General features: G+C 44.1%; 1 protein-coding gene across 2 annotated transcripts in view; it reads right to left on the reverse strand.

Annotated features, from left to right (window-relative positions):
• The window catches only part of DRD3 (dopamine receptor D3), a 36,075-nt gene that overhangs the window by 12,207 nt on the left and 2,509 nt on the right, over positions 1–21,359 (reverse strand). For both annotated transcript variants that reach the window (XM_061193106.1, XM_061193105.1), the window contains exons 2-3: positions 12,674–12,786; positions 1,521–1,663 (exon numbers count right to left, since the gene is read on the reverse strand). In XM_061193106.1, the coding sequence (XP_061049089.1) occupies positions 1,521–1,663; positions 12,674–12,786 (256 nt within the window). The remainder of the gene's footprint in view (positions 1–1,520; positions 1,664–12,673; positions 12,787–21,359) is intronic.

The raw sequence follows: 21,359 nt of genomic DNA on the forward strand, positions 1-21,359 counted from the left end.
TGATTTTGTTCAAGTTTATGCTGTGCTATATTGTTATCCCAAATTTATCAACAAGGAAGCTTAACTTAGAAAAGTTAAGTAACTTGTTCAAGCAGACACAGCTGTTAAGCAGCAGAACTGGAGTTTGAATCTAGGTTTTTCTGACTCCAGAGCCTCTGTCTTCCTAAATGTATTTTGACTTCTAAATAATTGACCAGCAAATGACTCTTTGAAGACTATATATAAGTTAAGATTTGCCTGTATTTATATGTAATGTGTTACATATAATATATCTGTATACACATAGGCACACAGCTATGTGACTTGTACATATATACTAGCAATTCATGAACCTGGAACATAGTAGGAATTGAATGAATCAATTTAAATGGAGAAAATAAGAAATCCAGATGAACACTAGAACATGAGTCAATCAGTTCTCTCTTAGTGAACACTCAGTGTTTATTTTCAATACCTGTAACTATACTATATGTGTTAATAGTTACCATTCAACACATGAAATTCTTGAGGCTGAAAGATGGTCATGGAACAGACACTGAAGGCACTGTGAGGTGTCAGTTTGGATTGGTGTTATATCTAAAATCCCAGACATCTCAGATATACACATTGTTCATCCATATGTCCGTCCACCCATCCATCCATCCATCCATCCATCCAATAGAAGATGTACCATGTGCCAGCACCATGGCCAAAATTTTTGTATATTAAAAAATATAGGACTTCCCTGGTGACGCAGTGGTTAAGAATCCGCCTGCCAATGCAGGGGACACAGGTTCGAGCCCTGGTCCGGGAAGATCCCACATGCCATGGAGCAACTATGTCCGTGCACCACAACTACTGAGCCTGTGCTCTAGAGCCCATGAGCCACAACTCCTGAGCCTGTGCGCCACAATTACTGAAGCTCACGCGCCTAGAGCCCGTGCTCCACAACGAAGACTAGCCCCCGCTCGACACAACTAGAGAAAGCCTGCGTGCAGCAATGAAGACCCAATGCAGCCAAAAATAAATAAATAAACTAATTAAAAATATATATATATATAAAATACATCCTCCAGTAATTTAGGAATTCATCCTAGTTCCCAAACGTCAGAAATGATTTTTATCGAATAAAAAGTTAGAAATGTATACCCTACTCCAGGGCTGTCATTGTATGTTATTTTGCATTGTAAATCCATTGCGAATTATCATCTTTTCATTAGCAAACTTCACCTGAATTATTCATATAGCATAGTTTTTTAACTGGCACATTTCTTCAAATGAATACAATGGCTTTTCTTTCAAAATAGGAGTAAGCAGACTTTTCATTAATTGGGGCAGAACAGTACTCCTGTGCCATTAATTGAAGAGGTTTTGCTTTCTATTTTATTTGTAATCAATAAAGGCCAACGCTTTGCAGTCTATAGCATCCTCATTTGATTACATTGACCAGGGGTCAGACATTTCAGGGCTCAGCACCACTCACAACCATTCAGATGTGCTGTGAATCATGCCGCTGTTGGAAGTGGGGCCGTCATTGTTACCTGTGGTGTTGAAGCCAAAGAGGAGAGGGCAAGACACGGCAAAGGCCAGCACCCAGACAGCCGTGATCATGAGGGCCACGCGCCGACAGGAGCTCTGTCCTGTGCCATGTTGGTAGTGAACTGGCATGACCACTGCAGTGTACCTGTGAAAGGGAGGGGAGAGAGGATAGACATGATGAGAAAGGTCCTAAAGACAAGTTGAAAGAGGTTACTAGAGAAGTACTCAGGTTGATACATGTGGCAGGAGAAAAATAATTTGGTTGGAGAAACTTAGAGAGGAAGGGGTATTTGAGTGAACATAGCAGAAAGGCTGAGACAAGATAGATGAAGTACTCACTGAAGGAGGTGAGCAGAGAAAGGGAGAAAGAATAAAAAGCATAGCATAACAACACTGGGTTGCCGGAGAGCTTCTTACCAGTGCTGGTTGACGGCCCAGCATATCCCAGCCTTATATTCACACACCCTTAACCTTCAAGACTCTAGATGCTGGTTTGTGTGCCTTTACGTTCTCCCACAGTTTTTCAGATAATGATGGAACTGTGCCCAAAGAGGATGTTTAGCCCTGCCTGTATCCTAAAATTAATTCTAACCCTCGTAGTGACAACTATTCCAAGTAGCAGAGATTTTGTAAATAAAGATGAGTAATATCCAATGAAGGCTTATTTTAAAATCAGGTTTTCATGCTGTCTTAGTCTGCTTGGGCTGCTATATCAAAAATACCATACACTGGGTGACTTAAACAACAAATATTTATATTTCACAGTTCAGGAGGTTGGGAAGTCCAGCATCAATGTGCTGGCAGATTTGGTGCCTGGTGAAAACCCACTTCTTGGTTTGTAGACAGCAGTCTTCTTGCTGTGTTCTCACACGGTGGGAGGGCTCAGGGGAGCTCTCTGGAGTCTCTTTTATAAGGGCACTAATCCCATTCATGAGGGTGGAGCCCTAATCACCACCCAAACGTCCCACCTCCTATACCATCACATTGGCAGTTAGGATTTTAACATATGAATTTTGGGGGGGCACAAACATTCACTCTACAGCACATGCTTTTACATGGTCAAAGCACAGTTTCTTATTCTTGTTGGATATTGTTGTCTTTTCTGTGGTATATCCACACATACATTTACAGCTGCTTATTGGACTTACCTGCATGATTGCTCCATGGTTGTCCCAAACTCAAATTATCTGAAATAGATCTTCCTATTTCCCTACACCTCTTAATCTGCTTCCACTTCCTGCCTTTCTTCCAGACATCCACACCCAACACTCAGGCTTTTTGACTCTTCTTTGGCCCTTCCATATCATTTGCTCACCCATTCATTTAGCCTTTCATTCATTCAATATTTATTGAGTTCTTACTATATACCAGGTCTTATTCTGGAAATATAGAGATGTGCAAATGGGACATTGTCTCTGTCCTTACTGAGCTGGGAGTTGAGTGGAGTAGATGGATGAAAAAAATGCTAATATAAAATGAAGAGTATCACGAAGGAAGTAAGCTGGGTGATGTGTTTAGGGATAGCAGAGGATGTAAAGAAGGGGCAAATGACATAAGTGGGTAGGAAAATGAGTGGGGTGAGAGGGAGCCAGACATGAGGGAAGGTAGGAGAAGAACATTTTAGGCAGAAGGACAGCAGGTCCTGTAAATTTACCCATTATGGTATCGTCCCCATTATCCATGCATTTCTTTTCTACCACTTTTTCTCTGTGATGGCCACAGCCTCCTGGCTGGTCTCCTACTGCTAAGTCCCCAGATAGATTTCATCATGTCCCCCCCAACCCATGTTCCCCCCAACTCAGATGAAAACTGTCTGAAACAGGCATAATTCTAAGATGGCCCCCAAGATTTATGTACTGTAGAACTAGTAGAACTAGTAGAAATCCTGTGATTAGATTACAAATCAACAGACTGAGTAAATCAAAAAGGAGATTATCTTGGGTGAGCCTGACCTAATTGGGTGAGCCCTTGAAAGGGACTGAGCCTTTCCTTAATTCAGAGAGATTCAAAGCATGAGAAATTATCCTCCTGGCCTGCAAGGGGCAAACTGCCATGTTTGGGAAAAGATCATTTGGCAAGGAACAGCAAAAGGCCTATGGGAGCTGAGAACAGCCCCTGGTTGACAACCACCAAGAAAGTGGGAACCTCAATCTTATAACTGCAAGGAACTGAATTCTACTGACTACCTGAATAAGTTTGGAAGACGAAAACACAAGTCAGCCTACACCTTGTTTTCAGCTTTGTGAGACCCTTAGCAGAGAACCTACCCACATGGTGCACAGACTTTTTGACCTGTGAGATTAAAAACGGATATAAAGTCACTACATTTGTGATAATTTGTTACACAGCAACAGAAAACAAATACAACGTCAATACTTAGCCTTCCTCAACATGACCCCAACTTGCCCAGCCAACCTGACCTCCCGTTGGACCCTGACACTTACATATAACTGCAGCCATACTGGCCTAGTGATGGGTTATCTTCAACAGTCTTTGTTCAATCCATTATCCCTTTTCCTTCCCTGGGTAGCTCATTTTTTCTCTCCTTTAATCCCAGATCAGCTCTCCAGTATCCTTTCCAGTCCTTCTATCTTACAGAGACCTCTAACTCTGAATGCATAGCACTCCTATGCCAATCAATCACGTTGCCCTTCTGCATGCATTATTGAACTTGCCTCATGGCTGGAGAGAGATAGACCCCATAGGATTTAAGTTACTTAATGGCTCAAATCATCTTATAGCTTTGGTATTCCATATAGGTCCTTGTACAAAGCAAGTAGTAAGAAGCTGTTGACTGATTGCCTCACGGACTCTGAGGGCCTCCTTCCTCATAAGAGGACAATTCTAATCCTAGCCCAGCTCAAGGGATCTAATATATGTAGCTGGGTCTACATATGCTCAATTTTTATTTATTTATTTATTTATTTATTAATTATTGAAGTATAGTTGATTTACAATGTGTTAGTTTCAGGTATACAGCAAAGTGAATCAGTTATATATACATTCTTTTTCAGATTCTTTTCCCATATAGGTTATTACAAAATATTGAGTATAGTTCCTGTGCTATACAGTAGGTCCTTGCTGTTTATCTATTTTATATATAGTAGTGTGTATATGTTACTCCCAAATTCCTAATTTATCTGTCCCACCCACCTTTCCCCTTTGGTAAGCCTAAGTTTTTTTCTATGTCTGTGAGTCTGTTTCTGTTTTGTAAGTAAGTTCATCTGTTTCATTTTTTTTGGATTCCACATATAAGTGCTATATGATATTTGTCTTTCTCTGTCTAACTTCACTTAGTATGATAATCTCTAGGTCCAACCATGTTGCTGCAAATGGCATTATTTCATTCTTTTTTTATGACTGAATATTATTCCATTGTGTGTATATACCATATCTTCTTTATTCATTCATCTGTTGATGGACATTTAGGTTGCTTCCATGTCTTGGTAATCGTAAATAGTACATATGCTCAATCTTTCATTGTCTCGTCAGTGTCGAGGGAACCTGGAGGCCAGATGCAGAGGAGGAACCCCCTTAGCTCCTCTTGTGCACCTCAAGGCTTGGGGCTGAGGCAGGGAAGGACAGACCCTGGGCTGGAGGGGGTGGGGTAGTGCTCCCCAATGCTCCTTCTATATGTGCCAGCCCCCTGACTCATCTGCCTCATATGCATCTGGCCCTAGAGTTCATGTGTTAACATGTGTATCCCCAAAGAGCAGCCTGAGAGTCAGCTCTGAGGGCTGAGATGGAGGCAGACTCTGCAGAACTTGGCCTTGGCACCCTAACATGTGACAGAGGTGGCTTCTTTGTCAAGAGGGAGAAATAGAGTCCTTATCTAATAAGGTCAAATTACGATCCCACCACCAACCTCAAGGAAGGCCCATGACAACCCAGTTCCCTTCTCCTGATGCACATACACTATAGATCCTCCCTTGAATCCCTAACTTGGCGATGAAGGAGCAGGGCAAGTAGCACCTGGCACTCCTCCAGGCTTCTCACTCTCTCAGGACTTCCGACTCTGCTGGGGCAGTGAGCTGGGGCTTCACGTCAAATATGTCAACCAGGGCCTGGCCCTTAGCAGTGATCCCTGAGGCACCGTGGAGGAGAGGCTGAGCCTGAAGCCCCGCAGCTGTCCTGGCCAAACAGCTGATGAGGGTCAGGAAGGAAAGGTATGGCACACTTCTTCCTGTCCAGAGCTGTTGGCCTTTATTTACATAATGACCTTGGATGTAAAAGAACCCGACCATTCCATAATTTGGTAGTGTGCTGCTAAATGCCTAACAACTGGCTCTGCAGGTGAAAAAAAGCCCTAATTTATACCATTTGTCAATTTCTGTGGTACAAATACTCCCACCATTGTCCATTTCAAGTTACACCAATGGTTTAATAACTGGCTCAAAAAACTAAAATTTTGCCAGTCAGTTCCCACTAGCCATTACAAGCTGACTCCAAGCCCACCATTGAATGTTGCACACTTTCCTAGATCCGCTTTAATATTCAGCAACTTCTTGGAGGCTCCCATTAATTCAATGAGTCAGTAAGTGTAGGGAGCTCTGGCTCCATTTTATAAAGGACGAATCAAGGCCGTAGAGAGGTTACATGATGAAATCAAGTTCCCACAGCTGGTGGCAGCAGTCTCCGAGGCCAGGTCTCTCCTGGGTGCCCTGCTCCCTGCCAAGGGCACTGCAAGTGAGGCCTTATGGGGATAAGGGCTTCCTCAGGAAACGTGGAACTGAAAGGTGGTTTGTACTTTGAGAGCACCGCGGCTACCCAGAACTGAGTTTCCCCATCAATTAGCTTGATTCTATCAATTTCCTGGGGGTCCTGTTAAAACACATATTCCAAGGCCACACCCTTGGATACTTGTTCCACTCCAGAAGTTTGTATTTTTAACAAGCAAGTGCATCTTATAAGATTAGACAAGTTGGAGAAAGTCTGCATTAGGGAAAATTTCTGTGTCAAAATTCTTGTTAACTTGGGTAAGAAGTGAGAGATGAGACTACGTTTACCACTGTTACATTTATATATTTTTTCTTCTTAGTTTTAAAACATGATTAAACTTTTAGAATAAATGAGACCCCCACCCCCACCCCCCCGCCAAATTTGTTTCCAGGGTGAAAAACGCCAGGAAGCTTGCCATCGGAGCTGAAACACAGACGCTGTTCCGGCATTGGCCATCGGAGGGCACCAGAATGCAGCAAGAACCCAGCCAGCGCGGCGTGGTGAGAAGTTCACGGCTCACCTGGGGGCTCTCCAGGCCCCCAGTGGGGAGGCGGGGAGGGAAAGCTCGGCCCCCCTGGTTCCTGCAGCCCTGCAGGGACCCTGAATTCCAACTCAAGCAGACTGCTCAGCCTCTGATCTCCTCCCGAATCGATCGCAGATGACCGACCGCAGGCCAGGCCAGGGCAGGGCAGGGCTGGGCGTGGGCCCGATGCGCTCACCCGGCTCTTCCGGGTCTTCGGCCGGAGCGCGAGCGCGCGCTGCGCGTGCTGCCCAATCGCTGCCTGGCCAGCCGCCTCCCTTTGAGCTCCTAGCTTTTTGGGTCTTTTCTGCCGGAACGCTGGCAGCGTGCTCAGTGGGTAAGTCAATGGACCTTGGAAACAGACTGATTAGCGTCTGAATCCCGCTTGGCCTGCCGCTGAACCTTGTGACCGTGCACCACAGATTTGACTTCTTTGAGACCCAGTTGCCTCATCGCACAAGGGGGATAATGAGTCCGCCTGATAGGGCTGTTAGGCGTATTGAATGAGGTGATCTCTGGGAAGTTTTTTAGCACAATGCCCGGTCCATCTTAAGCATTCAAAAAACGGTATTATTATTATTGTGATTATTATTGTGCTAGCCCAAGGGATCTGTGATTGTTCATATCAGTGAGTTTAGGGGTGTCTGCCCCTTATTCCTGATTATCAGGGAACATTAAATTTATTTATTTCTCAAACAAACAAGTATACAGCACTTTCTAGGTGCCAGGCAACTGTTCGAAGTCCTTTACAAACATTAACTCATTTACTCTTTGTAACAACACTTTTGCTCTGATCTCCCCTAAACAGGTAAGGGAACTAGGCCCAGAGAGGTTAACTGACTTGCTCAAGTTCACCTTGCTATTAGGTGAAAGAGCCAGGATTTCCAGCCAGGCAGTGTGACCCAGAACTAGGGGCCCAGAGTAGGCTAAGCCTCTGAGAAAGGCAGTGAGCTGGAGTAGAAAGAGGCTGGCTGAATCCCCTCTCCTGTACCTACCAGCTGTGTGATCTGGGCAAGGTTACCCACACAGTCTAGTCTTATCCTTACCTGTAGAGTGTGGGTAATACACCTACCTTGGTGGGATGTCGTGAGAGTTAGCGATAATGACAAGCTCTTGGTGCCCGGCACGTAGTACATGCTAAAGAAATGGTAGCTATTTCTACCGCTGTTGCCTTTAGATTCACTCAAGTTAGGATTAGCACAGAGGTAGCCAGGGCATTGAAGACAAAGGAAATGTGACTGGTTTACTCCCAGGAAATAGCGCCTAGAGAACTGGGTGCCGGCATGGCCAGAGGCCCCTCCCTCGGTGTCCCATCCCCGCCTCCACCAATGAAGGGGCTAGACAGACCGGTGGTGTGGGAGTTGGGAGACTCAGGTTCTAGTTTCAGACCTAAGAGGCTACGGGTCCCCGTGCGAGCATTTAGTTTAACTCATTTCTGCACAAATGAGTTAAACTCTAACGCCCCTTCGGACTCCCAATTCTGTGACGGGGGTTCGTGGGCTTGTCACTCTGCTGAAGGTTTCAGGATCCTCACAGAATTCGACCTCTGCCTGGGGCCCTGTCCCCAAGTGGGGGACGTGTGTGTGTGTGGGCGGGGGGGGGGAACTCAGGAAGGTGCGTCCCGGGGAAGCGGCAGTGGGGGAGGAAGGAGGCTGGGCTGGGTAGGAGGACCTGAGTCTAACTCCCTGCCTGGGTTTAATGAGCCCCCGAGCTCTGTGAGGGCTGCTTTTCACCACCTTTTATTTGGTCAGACAGGGGGCTCAATAAATCTTTAGTTCTGTGGACTCCCCGCACCGAATGGTTGAAGGAGAAAGCTTTTTGCAAATGACTGGAAAGCCCTTTGCAAATATAAAGTGCTTATTTAGATGCAAACTAAAAATCCAAGGTGCCTGTGACTCATCTGGTACCTATTGTGCTCGCTGCAGAGACGCGGAGGCTTGCCTGTGTGATGGGTGCCGTTTGAGAGCCACTTAAAGAACTCCCTGGTGAATGAATTTGGTTGCATTATTCCTGGGCTCCTTGCAGAGGACTCGAATTCTCACCGCTTGCTCGGATCTTGTCCTGCTCCTTTGACACTTTCTCAGCCCTCTCCCCGAGTTAGTTCTGACCCAGGATGTGGCGGGAGGGGGCTGCCCTACTGGGAGGCAAGGAGCCAAGGGCGGGTTAGGGGGTTGTGCTCACCCACTCTGCTTTTTAAAAAAGAAAAGGCGGCATTAATCCCAGCATCCAGAGCTATGCCTACGAATCTAATGACAATGGCATTACTTGCTTTCAAAAACCCTTTTATCATTTCCTTTTCTTTCCTATCTCTTACCGCCCTGTTATTACAGATCAGGGCTTCATGACCAAAAAATGCTGAATCCATTTGGTCAAGTTTGTCAGACGGGTGACTAGCATTGTGTGAAGACCAAAGGTCTGCATGAATGACTGCATTTTTAATGAATTGACCAACTATTTGGCATCCCATGAACAGAATTTAATGCTGTGTACTGCAAACTGCTGTGAAGGATAATGGAGACGGCTTTTCCAAGGCCTATTTTCAGTCCTAGAAGAGAAAGGAGGCTCCATTTTGAAGTTTGGTGAGGATTGGTTCATATAGACCTACAGGCCAAGAGGGGTGCATCCTTGACCTTTGCGGTCCAAGGCAGGACTTGTTCCTCAGGTTGCAGGTAGGTGAATGCTATGCATTCTGGGAGTTCTCCCTGTATGGGACAGAAGCCAGTTCAAGGTTTGTTCTTGTTGGTTGTGTCTACCAGGTGGTGCAAGTAGAAGCGTGTGTTAAGCATGACCGCTGCCAGCAAAATGGTGCTTTTGTGCAAGTTACAAAAAGATACCCTCTCCTGGCTGGTAAAGGGCACCCTCTCTTGGTTTACTCAAGGCTTGGCAATGAAGCCCTTGGCTGAATTGAGTTCCCACACTCCAGTGCACAGCCTGCACAGCCTCACCTGCCAGCCGCATGTGTGAGAATGTGTGTGGGTGGATTGTATAGGCACACTTTCCAAGATGGTAGACGGTAGGGTTGGAACTGAAAGGCTGGGAGGGGGCTGTCCTAGAGCCTCTTCTAGAAGCTCTCTTTATACAGTTCTTCCCTCCCTCCTCCAAGGCTGATCTGATCCTACTCTCTCATGTCCTTTCTGAAGGTGCATATTTGTGGTATAAGCATTGGCTACCCTCAGGCAGGGACCACCGGATTCAGAATTCAGTTAATATTCCCTTTTTTTTTTTGGCCGCACCATGTGGCTTGCGGAATCTTAGTTCCCTTACCAGGGACTGAACCTGTGCCCTCGGCAGTGAAAGCGTGGAGCCCTAACCACTGGACCGCCAGGGAAATTCCCTGGTTTAATATTCCTTGTTCAAAGCTCTGTAATAGGCACAGCAGGGAGATTCACAGGTAATGAGGAACTAGGATGATATAATAGTTTGGGGTGGTGGAGGTGATGATCTAGCAAACCAGATGCAGTCTATTACTTCTGTAAATGATATATTTCTGAAAGCACGTACTAAAACATGTACTAAATGTCCGGAAATCACACAAAAGACTTAGATGTTATTGGAGGAATTCTGTTCTCAGAGAGCTAAAAATATTATAAAATCACTAACTATCCCTTCACTGTTTAACAGCTTTATCAAGATATAATTTGCATACCACACAATTCATCTAAGTATACAAATCAGTGTGGATTTTTTGGGTATATTTACAGAGTTATGCAACTGTATCCCTTTATTTTTAACACATTCTTTAATGGTATTAGTTTCAGCATTATGGACACGTTCTTTAATTTTCCTTCTCAGGCTAGCCAATCAAGTAATAAAAGTCAAGTGATAGCCAAGCAAATGATAAAAGTCAAAAGACCACCGAGTTGACTGGTTGGGTTTGCAGTATCACTAGAGCATAGGGTTTTCATGCCCATTCTTTGATTACACACATGCAAGGAAGTTTAGGGCTGTTGATACAGAGGGCACAGCAGTGGGTCACGTGAATGTCACACTTGGGGACATGAGGAGGATGTGCATTAGGACTCCTGCAAAGGGAGCCTGGAGATGCCACAACATGGTTACAGAGGAAGCACTGTGAGAGTACAGGGGTGACTGAATTAAGCTGTAGACATTTGGAAGGGCTTCATGGAAAAGGGGGCCAGTGTGATCGGCCTTGGAGCATGAGAGGGCTAGAGGGCAACCCAGAAAGAGATGAGATTGAAAAAGTAACGTGAGGCCATATTGTGGAAAACTTTGAATCTTAGGCTGTGAAGTAACTTCAGTTTTTATTCCACAGGCCAGGGAGACACTGAAGGGTTTTGAGTAGGGCAATAGACATTCGGGCTTTACTTCTGGGGGAATAATTCTGAGAGTGGTTGAAGGGCCAATTAGGAGGCTGTGGCAGAAGTCTAGGTGGGAGGTCATAGGAGCCCAAAATAAGCAGGTGAGGTAAGAAAGGAAAGATGGGTCACATTTAGAAAGCATTTCAGAAATAGAGTCTGTAAGCGTTGATTGCTTAGATGTGGGAGATGAGGAAGAGAAAGGAGTCGAACAAAATCCAAGTTTTCAGAAGAATGATGTTAGTAAGAGATCATCAAGTCAAGATGGTTTGGTGCGGTGATGGTTTGATGGTTTGGTTTTTAACATTTTGTCCTGTAGGAGCCAGTGGTATATCCAGGCAGTAATGTGGTCTGGATATCAGGGGAGAAATTAGGGGTGAGGCTGGAGATTTGAGGAGGCTTAGCACAAAGCCTAAGATGGTTAACTTGGAGTCAGATAGACATGAATTCAAATCCTGGCACTGCTTCTTATCAGCTGCGTGACTTTGTGCAAATTCCTTAATTAGTCTGAGAAGCTGGAAATGAAGATAGTAATAGCACCTGAGAGTTGTTGTGAAGGGGAAATGAGTTAAGGCTTTGTCGTGCCTTAGCACGATGTGCTAAATTCGCAATAGATGGCGGATTTTTTTGGGGGTCACCTGTTGGAGCTATGGAGTGGATGGATAATATTCCTGGGAGAGACTGTAGGAAAAGAAGAGGTGGACGGGGACTCGGAGAAGGGAAGATTGGAGGCTCTTGACTGGCAACAGGGGCCATAAGCTCGAAAGCGACTTCCTTTCCCCAGGGCGCTCAGTGGGCCTGGAGATGTCCTTGGGAGCCATGGCAGATCTAAGACTCAGGAAGGGGAAAGGGAAAGAGGAGAGGAAACTGAAAGAGAGGGGAAGAGAGGAACAGAGGTCCCCAGAGCCGGGGCGGTACACTCTTAGGGACAGAGAATGATGTTACTCTGGTGGAACACACGAAGGCTCTAGTCAAAATCACAGAAATCCACTCCAGCAACCAAAAGGCAATTCTAAAAAACATTGTTCTCTACTTGTTTTTCTTAAACTCTATGAAGGAAATAAATAAATAGGGCACAGCCACATTTTCTAAAATTACCATTCTCCACTCTTCTCTCCCCCCTCACAGGTACTCCCAAGCTCCCGAGCTTTTCTCTCCGCTCTCTGTCTTTCGCCCCTGCTCTCTCTATGTCCCTCCCTTTACCAAAACACAATAACAGTAGGAACAGTCTCTCCTGTGTCAGCTCATCTCACCTCTTTGTCCCCCTCACCCTTTCTCCCCACAAAAAGTTAGGAATCACAAAAGCCCCAAGGGTGGTGGAAAAGCAAAACCAGAATCCTCTGGGGGAAAGGAAAGCTCATAGGATAGTTATTTCTCTCCTGTCACAGGAGTTTCCTCTCACCTACAAACCATCGCTTAAAAGAAAAAAAGGAGAAAAGAAAACGTCCCAGAGTTAAGTTGTACATGGCAGTGACCCCAGTGCCCTCAGATGCGAAGACTGTGCCTTGAATGTAGCAAGAGCAGCTTCCCTAGGTGGTTTCCCTCGCCACCTGACCTAGGCCACCTCTCTCCTAAGTCTGGAAGGGAAGCCCAGCCTTACCTGTCGATGCTGATGGCACAGAGGTTCAGGATGCTGGCTGTACACATCATGACATCCAGAGTGACGAAAACATCACAGCAAACTCGGCTGAAATTCCAGACTCCACCTGTCACCTGGGTGTCAGAGACAAGGATGTTAGTGTTTCCCCCCAGCGAAGAGACAACAACCCACTCGACTCTACCGCCTTCCCTAGGCTGCCCTGCACAGACGCAGACATGCCCTCCCTGTTGGTATAACATCATTACCAAGGGTAGGCAGGCATCGAGGGACTGTCAGGCTGCCCAAGACTGGTCGCCCAAGAAAGGACAAATCCACAGAATGTTAGTACTGGAAGGGATCTTCCAAATCAATTAGTCCAGCATTTCTCCAAGTGGGGTCCACAGGGGGGTGCTCATGAAAGATGTAGATTTCTGAACCCTTCCTTAGACCTCCTGAGTCACAGTCTCTGGATCTGGGGCCCAGGAATCTTCGTTTTTAAATAAATAAACCCCCCTGTCTCCCATCACACCAAGGTCTGTGAATTGCTGATCTGGTTCAAACTCAGGAGGCAACTAAAGCTCATCGTGGTTAAGTGATACGCCCATAGATGCACAGCTGGGAGTGAAAGAACTTGGGTGACTGCCAGATGTGTGCACCGTGCCAAAACTGCCTCTCTGAAGCCCTCCGCCCAGTGGAGAGCTCACCATGTACCAGGAAATAAACTGAGAACACATTTTTCATAAAACTTACCTCCAAAATGAAAATCTATCTGGCTTCCGGTTTTGAAGCTTTAACAACATCTATAAGAGCCTATGTAAAATAAATCTGTGCCAGTGTGCCTGCCTTCGTCACCATGGTCCCACTCACCAAGAGGTCAGGGGGAAGGTGTGTCCAGGGCATTGGAAAGGGGCCCAGATCCTCTTTACTATTCACGGAATCACTGAGGATGGTTCTGACCTCACGCATTTACACATGTGTTCCAAGCTCCATAACTCCTCCGAGTAACACTTATAAGTAAGTCAGGAATTTAGGTAATTTAAGTTATATTCTAGCACATTTCTATTTTATTTAAAAATTTTTTTACATTACCTAATTGAGCCAGAGAGATATGCTAGGGAGATTATCACTTTCATCCGCAAATGCCACTCTTGGGCCCCCAAGGCTTTTGTGCATTTGCCAGCTTCCTGCCCTTGGGGCTGCCATTCTTGGGCACCATGGTTCTCAAGGGGAAACCTGTGAAGCTTTGTACCCCAGGCTGTAGCTGGGTGTTCATGTTATCTCTGCTGGGCAGGCCCAATGTCTATTCAAGAGAAAAGGGAGTGAAACATAGGTACAGTAGCCTCTGAAGTAGCTTCTCAAGGAAAAGAGCTACAAAAAATAGTGCATGAAGATGCTGTTGGCCCTCTGTCTAATTTTTCTCATCCAAGATGCTGGTTATATCACCAGGCCACTTGACTATACATCATTGTTTTATGGCACTAATGCAAGTTCCTGAAAGGCTCTCTCTCTTTCCCCTTCCCTACTAATTTCTTTCCCCTTAGATTTATTTCCTTTTCAGCATTTGATCTTTTCCCTATATTTGGTCATTTCCAAGCTCTATTATGAGAAACTCTGACCGAAAATATTTTGTTTAAAAGCAACAATGAAAAGTTCAAACTAGTGATGAAGTCATCATTTTTGTTCATTTAGCTGTGGATTTACTTTCTTTTAGTCCAACCATTTGGCTCTATGTAAATAAAAGCCTAATATGAATTTTAAAGGAATTCTGAGAATGAAAACTTTTTAAAAGGGACATGTATAGTCATAACACAATGAGAGGAACCAGGATAATAGAAGATGGTTTTGCTCAAACCATAGGACAGTTGTATGCTGTAAAAGCTTCTTGCAAAAGGTGAAATTTGTATACTAAATCTCTTTTAACATATGTTTACTATGCAATTTACGTCTTAAATTGGGGAAAACCCCCTTTTTTTTTTTGTTTTGCAAAATTGTGAGTGCCTGTTTGTGTACATATGTTGGGGGACAGTGTAGGTGAGAGAGTATCATTAGAACAATAGAAAACTGCAGGCTTGCTGGATGTCCTGTTTGTTCGTTCATTTGTTTGCTCATGTGTCCATTCATTCATTCATTCATTCATAAAACAAGTGCTTGTGAAACTCCTAATACTTAGTTCATTGGAGGAGGGTATGTTATGTGCTTTAAATTTTTTTTTAAAATTTATTTAATTTATTTATTTTTGACTGTGTTGGGTCTTCATTGCTGCACGTGGGCTTTCTCTAGTTGCGGTGAGCAGAGGCTACTCTTCGTTGCGGGTGTGTGGGCTTCTCATTGCAGTTGCTTCTCGTTGTGGAGCACAGGCTCTAGGCGTGCGGGCTTCAGTAGTCGTGGCTCGCGGGCTCTAGAGCGCAAGCTCAGTAGTTGTGGCGCACAGGCTTAGTTGCTCTGTGGCATGTGGGATCTTACCAGCCCAGGGCTCAAACCTGTGTCCCATGCATTGGCAGGCAGATTCTTAACCATTGCACCACCAGGGAAGCCCTGTTACGTGTTTTAAGAGGTTTTTAAAAAAGATCTTCAGGCCCTGTTCTTGAAGAGAACTGGAGAAGCAAGGCATTCTTAAATAAAGTAACTAGAGATGATCATGAGATCCTAATATCATTAATACAAGCTAACATTTATTGAGAACTCAATCTATGTGTGTCACCAACCCATATGACCCATTCCAGAAAGTTCTGTAACTTTGAAACATAGATTCTGATAACTCGATACCTGAATTTTTAAAAACTGTATATGCTCTTAAAGCTTTTTGAGGACAAATTATACACTTATTTGATAGGAGATTAAATGACTGCAACTTAATCAACCTGATAGGAGCAGGGACTTTTACTTGTTTGCTGCTGCATCCAGGCTCCTAGAGCAATGCCCAGCCTGCAAATATATTCTGACAGAATGAATGATCTCTGACATAATCTGTGTTAATTCTAATAATTACCGATGTCTGAACTTTACATACATGGCCTCTATTGCTGATTATGGTCCTGTGAGAGAAGACTATTGTTATCTTCATCGCAGAGAAAGAAACTAAAGCTTGGAGAGGTTCAGTACCTTGCCCAGAGAGGCATGGCTATAGAGGCAGATGGGGCACTGGAATGTAGGTTGTTACACACCTGCTGTATGGGGGTGTCAGGCGAGGAGGGGGCAGCTGTTGGAAAGGGATGGAAGTGGGTGGACACAAGGGAGAAGGAGAAAACCATGTGCCATCAAGGATTTTTGTGTGACAGACCGCATCAACCCCCTTCTAGGGAATGAGACACCTCCTTCTGATTGCTTGTATCCCAGGGTTGTAGAAAAACAGCACAAAACAGTGGGGGCTACTGACTTTGGGGCCTAGTGAAAGTATGTACCTGGCAGATTTCTTTGGTCCCTGGTTTCTTGAGCCCCTAAGGACCAAAGCCCTCAAGCTGCCCTCTGGCTTCCAGGCCCCCACTGTGCTACCCCATTCTGGCTCTCCTCTCATCCTGTCTCCAACTCTGCCAGCAAAATCCCCATTCACTCCTTGATCTCAGCTAAGTGTCAAGAAGACAACAACCTGATTAGCTAATTTAAGTAATTCCCGCTAAGGTGCCATCACTTGGTTTTCCCTAATTGGTGGGATGTGTAATGGAAATACTTAAGTCCTCCATGCCAAGTAAATAATAGTGAAGGATCAATAAAGAGCTGAAAGGGCCAAGAACATGCTAAGTAACTCTTACAGCAACCAAATGAGGTAAATGTTCTCTGCAATTTATAGATAAAGAAATGGAGTCTGAGAGGGGTTGAATAATTTGCCTAAGGACACATAGCTAGTAAAAGTAGCTGGAATTTCAAACCCTTAATATCAACCATTACTCTATTTTGCCTCTCAGAGGTCAGCACCCCGACACACTGCTTCTGGGAAGTGTACAGTTTAACTCCATTCTCATATCATAGGAGGGAGAAGAGTTGGCATTGGTCCGTCTACCCACCCACATAGCCGGCATTCACTGAGGGCCCATTATAGGGCTGATACCTTGCTGGGGTAGGTGTACTGAAATGAATTAAATCTGTTTTTGTTCCCAGGGCCTCAGAATATAGTGTCTGTGTGTTAGGGGGAGTCATGTGTGAATGGGAAGGGGTGAACTGAGGGCCCAGGAGATGGACGCTAAGAAAATAACTATGATACAATATGATAAGTGCTGACAGTGAGATGAGTACTACAGAGTGTTGGGAGAACATGAAAGGTAAAGTGATTTTTGAAATTAAAGCAGAAGCAAAGCAAAGCAAAAAAAAAAAAAATCTGATTGATTTAAGGCTTTTTAGAAACATGATTCTACCTTTTTCCTAAATTTCAATGAATAACTCACTTTGGAATTAAACAGCAGGCAGATGGTGTTACTCTCACTTGCTAATGAATATAACTAACTCCCTTTGGCAATACAGAAGGTGGGAGAAGCAAGAGTGTCTTCAGGTACTGAAGTTGGCTATTGATTTTCAACAGACACAGCCTAAGGCAGCATTTCCCAAATTTTCTGATAAGGCAGCATTTCCCAAATTTTCTGATAAGGCAGCATTTCCCAAATCACCTGAGGCTCTTGTTAAAATGATTCTTAGGCCCTATTCAGAATAATAAGTCCCTCCAGTGATTTTTGCTGCCTGGGAGGGTTGGGAAATGCTGGCTCTAGGGGGTGTGGGGGGCATGACTTTGTCCCTAAAGAATATATATATATATATATATATATATATATATATATATATATAAAACGGAGTCACTTTGCTGTACAGCAGAAATGAACGCAACATTGTAAATCAACTGTACTTTAGTAAAATTTAAAAAAAATATATATATAAAAAGAAAGAAATGGTTGTCCCTAGAGCTCCTTAAGCATTCTTTATCCCTTGGATGCCTTTGGCCTCATAGTTCCTTCTCAGAAGAATGTTTTTAAATGCATGAAATAAAATACAGTGGATCACAAAGGATAGTGATTATATCAAAATATAGTTACCAAGGTTTTTTTAAAAAAGATATGTGATTCTTTAAGAATGCACTAAATGACAAGACCCAGTAGTTTCAAAGCACTGATGAGTGTAAATGGTATTTCGGGGTCTGCAAAAACTGTAATGCGATTTGAAAATATAAATATCTGTGATTTCTACTGGGGATGCTAAGGATTTCTTCTGCTGTGGGTTGATGCTGACATTCATAATTGAAAGAAGTGCTTAATTTCGGTTTAGTGAAAATAAAGAAGTAATTTTATTTATATCCAAGTTGATGGACTCCCCAGGTTAAGAACTCCTGTTCTAAGGGATGGATTTTTAGTTGTTTGGGGGAGATATCCAAGGAGCAAAGATGGAATTACTTCTCTAATTAGCCTCTTCATTCCATTTTTGTTTGCCGCATTTGAAATCCTTTTTTTCTTCCTCCCTCCCTCCCTCCGTCCCTCCCTCCCTCCCTCCCTCCCTCCCTCCCTCCCTTCCCTCCTTCCTCCCTCCCTCCCTCCCTCCCTTCCCTCCTTCCTTCCCTCCTTCCTTCCTTCCTTCCTTCCTCCTTTTCTTTTCTTTTTTTTTGCAGGAGGGGATTGCTGTGGGGCAAAATAGGGTACTAAATGAGGATTTTTCACTTCTCTGAATCCCAGTTTCCTCATCTGTGAAATGGGGTTTTTACAGATTAGTGGTTCCTACCTGTCAGTTTGTAGCAGATGGCCAGCTGGCTGCACAAATCAGCTGGGGTGGGAATGGGCCTGGGACTAAGTGCTTGTTACAATTGCTATAGACTTTCAGGACCACCCCTAGAAATTCCGGTTTGGTAAATCTGGGGTAGACCCATCAGTCTGTATTTTGAACAAGCAGCTCCCCGTAATAAAGGTTGAGCTCAAAGTTTAGGTTCATGAGAGTCATGGAGGAGCTCTTTTAAAGTGCAGACCCTGAGGCCCATGCCCACAGAGAATCCCGGTCACTGGGATGTGGCCAGAAATTTCTTGAGGTTGGATCATTACTTTAGAAATGACAGCAGAAATACTCTCCAAGCCCTTCCAGCTTTCATAGTCTATGACTTCCATCAAAATCCAGACTTTGGTGAAGAGACTGTGAGAAGCTCCTGCTTTTGTTTTCCAGTAGGGAGCTTTTAAATTGCTATCATCTGGGGTTTTTTGAACAATGGTAAAATTCTTCTTAAAAAAGTCTTTATTTTTAATAATCAATATCATTACAAGGTCCAAAGGCACCTGTCTCCCAAAACAGCACTGCCCCTTCCTGTCATCACTCTCTGACCTTCGATCAGGCCCTCTATGGCGAGTTTCCCTGCCTGAACCCACTTGGCACTTTTTTGCTTGTTTATATTCCCTAACCCTCAAATCTTTTCTCCAGTCCACACTGGGACCCAAGTACCCTGAGTTTAGTATTCTAAATGTTCCCCTGGTTGCTTATGCTGCCTTTCTGCCCTGATACAAGTGTATTAAACATCACAAAAGGTGCTTAACCAAGTGGAACAAAATGGAATGTTCGTGCTTAGAGAGGGAGCTCCAAACAGACTGCAGCTTCTAGAGCAGGAAATTAAAAACTTGAGAGGGAATCTGAGATAGAACTGTTTGGTACAGAACAGAAAAGAGTTTTCATGAAAATGCTGCAAACTGAATTACAGAGATGGCCAGGCCAGGGCCCTCTGGAATATAATTTACTCTGAGGTCACCTGCAGGGTTCTTATCCTCAACTTCTCTGCTAGGCCTGAGGACTGAGGAAACTGAAGAAGGTCAGTGACTGGCCCCCGCTTGTCCCTTTTAATATATTGTCCAAGCCCAGTCTTCTGTGTACCTTCATGATGAGAATGGTACCAGCGAAGGCCACTGTGGTGCATACTTGCTGACTGTCTTCTTTCCTCTTTCCAATAGTCCTTGGATTCCACTGGGAATCCCTGAGATTCCTGAGCAGTTGATGTGTTCTATGGAAGGTACACATAACCTATGCTAAACTGACAATTCTATTCAGTGATTAGTTCAGAGAAAATCGTGTGCCATAAGCCAGTCCAATCCAAGTACATCTTGACACTTCTACTAGAAATTCTGGGACATGGATTTTCTCTTTTGCTGTGAATGGTGTGGTGCACACATGTGAGGTCTATAGCTTACCCTTTGCCTGTGGATAAGGTCAGTATATGGAAGAAGACAGAGCTGAGAGAACTGTAGAGAAATGGAACTGGAGCCCTGTTCAAATCGAGCCTGCAGTCCACCCTACCACAGGACTTTTAAACTTGCTGGTAGGAGAGCCAATGCATTCTGTTCATTGTTTAAGTCAATCGGAGTTAAGGTTTCTTTTACTTAACAATAAAATTGTCTAAACTGAGATATTTATAGATCATACTTTTTAGTTATCGAAGCATTTTTTCAGTTGATGACAGTTGAGCCTAAATCAACCTTGTGAGGTAGGGAAAGTGTAGTTGTCACTTTCATTTTATTCATTTAACTCCACGCCTTCTGACTTCCAATTCTGAGTCGTTCTCATAGCACAACCCTGCATCAGAATAACATTCATCCCAGTGAATTCCAGCAGAAGCACAAAGTTATATGACATTTTATTGCCTACATCACCCCCACATCTTCTTTTTTAATAAAACCCACATTTTCACTTTTCCTTTTCTATCCTCCCTTGCATCTAAAAGTGGTCTTATGTTCCAGGTGTAGCCAATTAGACAGATGAAGTTCCTTAGGGGGATGCTTCAAGCCACTCCAGGGAAAGGGCTTTTATTTACTTTTTCTTTTTCTGCTGTCCCCACCCATCCTACTTTTGAGTATGGCCATGATGCTTGGGGCTATGGCAGCCCTCTTGTGAGTAGCATGAGGAAGTGAGTTTGCCAAGGATGATGAACAGAAAGAATGGGAGTCTGGTCCTTGATGACACCTGAAGCAGCTGAACCAATACCAACAGAACTCCTTCCTCCAGAATTCTGTTTATGTGAGAAAAGTAACTCCTATTTGTTTAAGCCACAGTGAGTCAAATTTTCCAATATTTACAGTCAAAACATTCATAACTCATATATACTGGTGTCTGTCATTATGAGCCAGTTTTCCTCTGAAGGAAGGGGTCTGGCCAATGTGAGCCAATATTCCCTTCAAACAAGATGGATACATTCAAATCAAAGCACAGGAAGCTGGGAATTTGACAGCTAATTTGGCCCCCTCATGGTGTTCTTCTCATGTTTTTTCTGTCCTCCTGGGGGCCCTCAAACCTCCAGCAGTCTCTGTGGTCAACACTCCATCCTTTCCTCTTTTCAAGGTATCTCTGTGGTATGATCTTCTATTTACTAGACCAGCTACTCATCATTAGGACAAGTTAGTGAGAGTAACACTTTTTGCTCTTCTCTGAGACACGTGAATTTATGTATTCACGATCACTTTAAGAGCTCGAAGTGCTCTTTTCTCTCGTTAAAGCACCCAGTCTACTTCTGAGGTCCACAGAAAGCAGGCAGGCATTTAAGACTAAGGGAAATATACAGACTGGGGTGGGATAGGGAGACCTGATCCTTTGGAATAGAGCCTTCTATTATCTTAACTGGTTGTCTGTTAATGATGGCTACCTAACGTCATATTCTGTCTTTTACTGAGACAGACCCTTAGTTGACTGTTGGGGAAAGTGACGTAGAGATACTAAGCTGCAATTACTAGAGCCTTGAAGCAAGTGGGTAGGACCAAAAAGAGGTTGC

Source organism: Eubalaena glacialis, chromosome 6 (genome assembly GCF_028564815.1).
Source record: "Eubalaena glacialis isolate mEubGla1 chromosome 6, mEubGla1.1.hap2.+ XY, whole genome shotgun sequence".
Lineage (NCBI taxonomy): Eukaryota > Metazoa > Chordata > Mammalia > Artiodactyla > Balaenidae > Eubalaena > Eubalaena glacialis.